The sequence below is a fragment of the Trachurus trachurus genome (genome assembly GCF_905171665.1).
Source record: "Trachurus trachurus genome assembly, chromosome: 3".
Classification (NCBI taxonomy): Eukaryota; Metazoa; Chordata; class Actinopteri; order Carangiformes; family Carangidae; genus Trachurus; species Trachurus trachurus.
Genome location: NC_139893.1, coordinates 733,052 through 740,551, shown reverse-complemented (window position 1 = coordinate 740,551; position 7,500 = coordinate 733,052). Strand labels below are relative to the sequence as shown.

At 49.7% G+C, this 7,500-nt stretch overlaps 1 protein-coding gene across 1 annotated transcript in view; it reads right to left on the bottom strand.

Moving 5' to 3' along the window:
* fbn1 (fibrillin 1) overlaps positions 1-6,775 on the bottom strand; it is a 141,270-nt gene extending 134,495 nt beyond the window's left edge. The window contains exons 1-2 of the mRNA XM_083996588.1: positions 6,592-6,775; positions 917-1,042 (exon numbers count right to left, since the gene is read on the bottom strand). Of these exons, the coding sequence (XP_083852714.1) occupies positions 917-1,042; positions 6,592-6,748 (283 nt within the window). The 5' untranslated portion in view covers positions 6,749-6,775. The remainder of the gene's footprint in view (positions 1-916; positions 1,043-6,591) is intronic.
* Between the last annotated feature and the right edge of the window lie 725 nt (positions 6,776-7,500).

Sequence of the window (7,500 nt, the reverse complement as noted above, 5' to 3'; positions counted from 1 at the left end):
TTAGCGGGACCCGTCCCACAGGCTCACCGGCGGTCTGTGTCACAGTGTCACGGAGCAGAGACATGATAGTCCCCGCTGCAGTCAGAGTCCCGCACCGCTCCACGCCGCGGACCCCCCACCCCACCCCACCTGCCGCAGCTCAGTCACTCATGCTCATCTACTGTGTTTATTGGTGATAAACAGGCATAACGGTAAAACCTGACCGACTTTTTGAAACTAATCAAGTTAATAAACTGTGTGCAGAGCGATCTGGCTGTGTGATGTGTGTGTGAGTGAGAGTGACTATGAGGAACGTGTCCGACGGGGGAGCGGACAGTGGAGGGGGGGGGGGGGGGGGGGGGGGGGGGTGTTTAAAAGTAGGCTAAAACATATTAAACTAACTTAAAATTCAACCACACATAAGTGCTACTGGACATATAATTAATTTTAGACATTAAATTACTTTTATTTAATATTTAATCCTTATCTCCTGTATAAGTGCATTGCATTTTTTCATGACGGTATTGAAACTGATACCGTTGCTATTTTTAAATACCTGCAGTATACGGTATTACCGTAATACCGCCCAAGCCTACGTCGCTATCATTCGGCATTCTGGTGATAGACACAAAAAGGGTAAAACGATCGCCCCCCCGACGTCAGAGGGTTAAAGCTCAGCTGCTCAGAGCTCAGTGAGAGACGTCTGAGTGCTGCTTTGGTTTAATTAAACTCTTTAGAGGGAGGGAGGGGCTGTGAGGCTGCCAGGCCTCTGTGTGGTCTCCTCCACCGAGCCGTCATCATCACACCACCACGGAGATGAAGCTTCACCACAACCACACGGATGTGGCTTCTTACTAACTAACTCCACTCTCTGTGTCGTTGTTAAGGTTTGTGTGTCCGTGTCGTTGTGTCGTTGTGTCGTTGTGTCTCTTCTTACCTTCACATTTCTGAGAGACCTCGTTGAACTTGTGCCCAGCGGGACATTTACACTCGAAGGACCCGACCGTGTTGATGCAGTTTCCTCCCTGACAGATGCCGGGGATGGCCTGGCACTCGTCCACATCTGGACACACACACACACACACACACACACACACACACACACACACACACACACACACACACACAGATAGAAAGAGTCCTTTATAACAAGAGAAATTACACAGAGATGGTAAAATAAACTCGGGTAGCAACCGCCATTCCAACATCCCACCAGTCCGACATCGGCCTCTAATTGTCTAAACACTTAATTTTCTGTCAGACGTCCCAAAATTTCCGACAATTTTTGCCTCCTATGGTCGGAATGACGATATGTTTTTCTTTTTTTAAACATCCTGCCTTTCCGACAATTCCTTTAATAGCGTAATTTTTTTTTTTTTTTTTAAAGTATATTTTTCGGCTTTTTGCCTTTATTCGATAGTGATGACAGTAGAGATAGACAGGAAATGGGGAGGCAGAGAGAGGGGGAATGACACGCAGGAAAGGTCTGCCCGACGCGGGATTCGAACCGGGGACGCCTGCGGCGAGGACTGTAGCCTCTACATGGGGCGGCCGCTCTACCCACTGCGCCACGCACCGCCCCAATAGCGTAATTTTTCCCCAAAAGATTTTGCACTGGTTGGGTTTAGGCAATGAAGAAAGGAGTTGGTTAAGTTTAGTAAAAAGAGCAGGTAGAGGCTGGACAGGCAGACTAGTCCCTGTCACAACCATGTGGGTATTCCTCCATCAGCATGTCTGAAAGAAGGAAGGGGCCTGTTGAGGAACGCACATTTCCTTATATGGAAAGCCTTGTCGGAATGGTGGGACGTTCACATGTCGGAATAGCGGTATGTCGGAATGGTGGGATGTCTGAATGACAGCATGTAACCGATGTCAAAGGTGAAAACAAGTCCTATTTAACGCTAGACAACTTGTATTACATCATAAAGCAACTCTGGTATTTCAGGTTTTTTAGGGTTTCGGGGCTGTAATGTCACGGTTCGGAAGCAGGAAGTAACGGCGCCATGGGTCCTTAATTCGGAAAAGGTCTCCATGTGAGTGAACGGGAGTCAAAGTGAACAGTGTGATGATAAAACTCTCTGACCTTTGACCTCTACCTGTTTAAAACACCACGGTTCATGAAGAGAAATCAGCAGTTTGTTGTAAAACTATTGTAGAATAAAACTCCTTAGAATCCGTAACCATAGAGACTCCAGGTGGCGTAGTGGCATCACCATGGCGACCACATGGCGCCCTTCCTTTCCCGTGTCAGTTGGTGACAGCAGATCTGTATCCGTAGAGCGTCTTCACACTAAATACATTCTTCTGTTGCCGTGACAACAAACCGTGGTGTTTTAAACAGGTAGAGGTCAAAGGTCAGAGAGTTTTATCATCACACTGTTCACTCACATTAGAAATAAAACTTTGACTCCCGTTCACTCACATGGAGACTTTTTCAGAGTTGAGGTCCCATGGCGACGTTACTTCCTGCTTCCGCTTACGGTGCGTTCACACCAAACGCGATGGACGCGATGAACGCCACAACTTTCCATTCAAAGTCAATGTGAATGACGCAAGGACACGCGATGGCGCGTCGGGCGATACGAGCGACGCGATGACGCGGCCATCGCGTCATCGCGTCAATCGCTTGAAGTTGAAAAATTTGAACTGAGGAGGAATTTGAACTGAGGAGGAGAAGAGAGGGAGGAGGGGGGGGAGGAGGGGAGGTTGAGAAGGAGGGGAGGGGGAGGAGGAGGGAGGAGGGGGAGGGGAGAGGGGAGAGGGAGGAGGAGGTTGAGGAGGAGGAGGAGGGGAGGAATGTCTCCTGCAGGACGGAGAGGAGGCGAAGTCAAGTCTACGGAGGAGGAGACGACACAGTTGTAGTTGACTGATGCAGCGTCGTCGTCGCCACGACGTCAAGACACTGGACCAGGTTCCTCCTCCTCTCCTCTCCTTTCCTTTCCTTTCCTTTCCTTTCCTTTCCTTTCCTTTCCTTTCCTTTCCTTTCCTTTCCTTTCCTCTCCTCTCCTTTCCTTTCCTTTCCTCCTCTCCTCTCCTCTCCCCTCCTCTCCTCCCCCTCTCTACTCCTCTCCTCCTTCCTCCCCTCCCCTCCCCCTCCTCCTCTCCTCTCCTCTCCTCTCCTCTCCTCTCCTCTCCCCTCCTCTCCTCTCGTCTCCTCTCCTCTCCTCTCCTCTCCTCCTTTCCTTTCCTTTCCTCCTCTCCTCTCCTCTCCTCTCCTCTCGTCTCCTTTCCTCTCCTCTCCTCTCCTCTCCTCTCCTTTCCTTTCCTCCTCTCCTCTCCCCTCCTCTCCTCTCGTCTCCTCTCCTTTCCTCCTCTCCTTTCCTTTCTCCTCTCCTCTCCTCTCCCCTCCTCTCTTCTCCTCTCCTCTCCTCTCCTCTCCTCTCCTCTCCTCTCCTCCTCCTCTCTTCTCCTCTCCTCTCCTCTCCTCTCCTCTCCTCTCCTCTCCTCTCCTCTCCTCTCCTCTCCTCCTCCTCTCTTCTCCTCTCGTCTCGTCTCGTCTCCTCTCCTCTCCTCTCCTCTCCTCTCCTCTCCTCTCCTCTCCTTTCCTCCTCTCCTTTCCTTTCATTTCCTCCTCTCCTCTCCTCTCCTCTCCCCTCCTCTCGTCTCGTCTCCTCTCCTCTCTTCTCCTCTCGTCTCCTTTCCTCTCCTTTCCTCTCCTCTCCTCTCCTCCCCTTTCCTCCTCTCCTTTCCTTTCCTTTCCTTTCCTTTCCTTTCCTTTCCTTTCCTTTCCTTTCCTTTCCTTTCCTTTCCTTTCCTTTCCTCCTAACCTGTCCTCTCCTCTCCTTTCCTCCTCTCCTTTCCTCTCCTCTCCTCTCCTCTCCTCTCCTCTCCTCTCCTCTCCTCTCCTCTCCTCTCCTCTCCTCTCCTCTACCCTCCTCTCCTCTCCTCTCCTCCCCTCCCCTCCCCTCTCCTCTCCTCTCCTCCTCCTCCTCCTCCTCCTCCTCCTCCTCTGCTGATGAACTGTAAATTCCTTTAATGACTCTGACAGGTTGAGTCGTGGCCGTGAGGCTGGAACGCTCCGGGAGGCGTTGACCTGATGCCGTCCCAGAGAACGCCGTGTTCCTCTGGGCCGAGCGGCGAGCCGGTCCGGCCCCAGCCCCAGCCTCCCCCCCGCCCCCCCCCCCGCGGGGAGGTTCTGATGTTGTTGGGTCTGGGAGCTGGCGGGCAACGGGGCCGCGGTACCGGGCCGCCACTGACCCGTGTTACTGACTCTGACAGTCGCGCCGCAGCGGGGCGACCGTGGGCATACCAGACACATGAGGGAGGCAGTGCCACCCGCCACAGTTTAACCCAATTAGAACTAATCCTCTGGAGAGAGGGGGGGGCAATGGAGGCAAGCGGGGGGGGAGAAGGAGTTAAAACCATAGATATATAGACCGAATCTCCTTGTTGTTTACATTCTACTTCCAGGTAGAAAACCAGCACGTAATCTGAATGAGATCAATAGTAACGAACGAGAGCTTAGCTATATATCATATTTTTCACGCCCTATCACCGTTTAGACAAATCTGAAATGATTGAAGAAACATTACTATTTCTGTGTGTGTGTTTTGTGTTGCTATGTGTTGTATTTATTCAGTTTGGGGGAATCACAGTGTCCAAAAAGCATCAGTGGCTCAGCTGACAGGGACAGCTAACGGTAGCTAAGCTAACACCAGCTAGGCTATATAGCCTAGCTAAACTCTTGTTCGTTACTACCATAGACTGTAAAAAGAATGGACGTAGCGTCCGTGACGTCACCCGTTGGTTTTGGGGAGTCGTTTTTGTGACTCCAACATGGCGGCCTGAACAGCGCCATGTTGGATTGGCCGGCCGAGAACCCGCCCACTGGCTTCGAAGCAGCTGTCCACGGAGCTGCTCGGACCTGTCACTCAACGTTTCCGCGCCCTAATTGGCCAAAGTTTTAACCTAATAACAGTAAAACAGTAGAGTTAAAAAAAAAATTCACCCCCCTCAGAGTGTGTGCGGGGGTAGAAACTATCGATTGAGAAAAGAAAACGTGCTGACACCAGGCTTTTAACATGTTTATTGAGGATGTAAAGTGGGTGATTTTGCAGTTTTTTGAACGCGGAAGTGAGCTTCACTTCTCAGACCGACAACTGCCCCCTTGGTTACTACCAAAGACGATTTATAAACCAAGAGCTTCCATGAGGAGTCAGCTTCCTGTATGATGTCACTAGGCCTTTAGAGAGACCAGAGGCAGCATAGAGTGTATTGACTCCAATGGGACAATTTAACGTGAACACTGATTATGGTCTGTCCTTTCTCCCCACAGTCACTGAAGTAAATTTTGAACTCATTTTTCACAAGCCACATCTCTTCTGAACAGTTTGACACCAAAATGGCGATTTTCAGACGGACACATCAGGAGAAAATCCACTTTGTTCCAGACCTGTCTCTGTCTCTACGACGACACACTCTCACCAGATTTGGCTCAGATCTCCATGGCAACGTCAAACAAACGGCCGCGAACTCCCGTCAAAATGATTTAAATTATTTTCATCATGCTAAATATGACTGTTAGTAGTGTAAATATTTAATGTTATCATAAGAAAATATAAATATCTCACTTTCATCTACCTACAGATTGTATAAATCCACACACACGATCACAGACGAGGTGGTGACGGTTGGCCACGCCCATTTAGAGAGACAGGAAGTGAAACTGAAGGTTGGCCACGCCCATTTAGAGAGACAGGAAGTGAAACTGAAGGTTGGCCACGCCCATTTAGAGAAACAGGAAGTGAAACTGAAGGTTGGCCACGCCCATTTAGAGAGACAGGAAGTGAAACCGTTTCTATCATTGGAGCCGCTCATGGAGCATCTTTCTGTATATTGAATATCTTTGTTCAGGGTTCTTACAGCTTAAGCCAAGTAAAAATTAAGACTTTTTAAGACTTTTTTAAAGCCACATGAAATGAAATTTAAGACTTCACAATAAACACAAATGCAGAAAAAAGAAGAAAAAAAACACCACATCAATTACATAGGGTTAGGGACAATTTTACCCACTTTCCTATGTGATCCAAGGTAAAGTGACTGCTACATGAACATTGGATTGTGTCTTTTTCCAGCTGTCCTTTCAAAATAAATGTTTTAAAGAAAAGTCTGAAAAACAACAACAACACTGACTCGGGAGCTGGAGGCGGTGAGAGATTTAGCGGTTACTGCCGCCACTAACTTCTCTATGTCAGAATGTTACCAATTATTTTTAGATTTGAGACTAATTACAACCATAAAATACAACTTACCATGTGTTAACATTTTTAAGACTTTTGAAAAATGTATTTAAGACATTTTAATGCCAATTAAGGCCTTGTTTTTAGATTAATGAATTCAATGCCTTTTAAGACTTTTTAAGGATTCGTAAGAACCCTGTTTGTTACTACTGTTCTCATTCAAATTACATGCTGGTTTTCTACCCGGAAGTAGAACAAGGAGATTCGGTCAATGGACAGCAGCGTCAGAGGAGGCATCTACGTGTTTATATCTATGGATAAAACACGGCGAGAGACTAGAAACAACACTTCAGTTAGAGAAGAGAGACACACACAGCAGAAGAGACAGTGTGGGGGAGGTGTGAGGGGGGGGGGGGGGGTTGTTAGAGGTTACCTTGGCAGGCCCCGGTGCGGTGGTTGGGGATGAAGCCCCTCCTGCAGGGGTGCGGCTGGGCAGGACACATCTCACAGGGATGACCCCAGGCCCGGCCCACCGTCGCACAACACAGAGTCTTGGTGCACACGATGCCCGTCAGCTGGCCCTGGCACATCTGGTTGTTGACCGAGGCGAAGCACGGCCCCGTACGGTAGTCTGGACAACACACACACACACACACACAACACAGACACACAACACAGAGACACACAACACAGACACACAGAGACACACACAAAACACAGACACACAACACACAGAGACACACACACAGAGACACAGAGAGAGCAGGCATCAGTGTCGCACTAAACTTCACCATGTTTCACTGTTTCCAGAACAAAACAGTCAAAGTGGAAGATGCACATGAAGACAAAGAGGAGGAGAGGAGGGGAGAGGAGAGGAGAGGAGAGGAGAGGAGAGGAGGGGAGAGGAGAGGAGAGGAGAGGGGAGAGGAGGAGAGGAGGGGAGAGGAAGAAGAAGGAGGAGAGGATGGGAGAGGAGAAGAGAGGAGAGGAGAGGAGAGGAGAGGAGAGGAGAGGAGAGGAGAGGAGAGGAGAGGAGAGGAGAGGAGGGGAGAGGAGAGGAGAGGAGAGGGGAGGGGAGGGGGAGGGGAGGGGAGGAGAGGAGAGGAGAGGAGAGGAAGAAGAAGGAGGAGAGGATGGGAGAGGAGAGGAGAGGAGAGGAGAGGAGAGGAGAGGAGAGGAGAGGAGAGGAGAGGAGAGGAGAGGAGAGGAGAGGAGAGGAGAGGAAGAAGAAGGAGGAGAGGATGGGAGAGGAGAAGAGAGGAGAGGAGATGAGAGAGGAGGAGAGGAGAGGAGAGGAGAGGAGAGGAGAGGAGAGGAGAGGAGAGGAGAGGAGAGGAGAGGG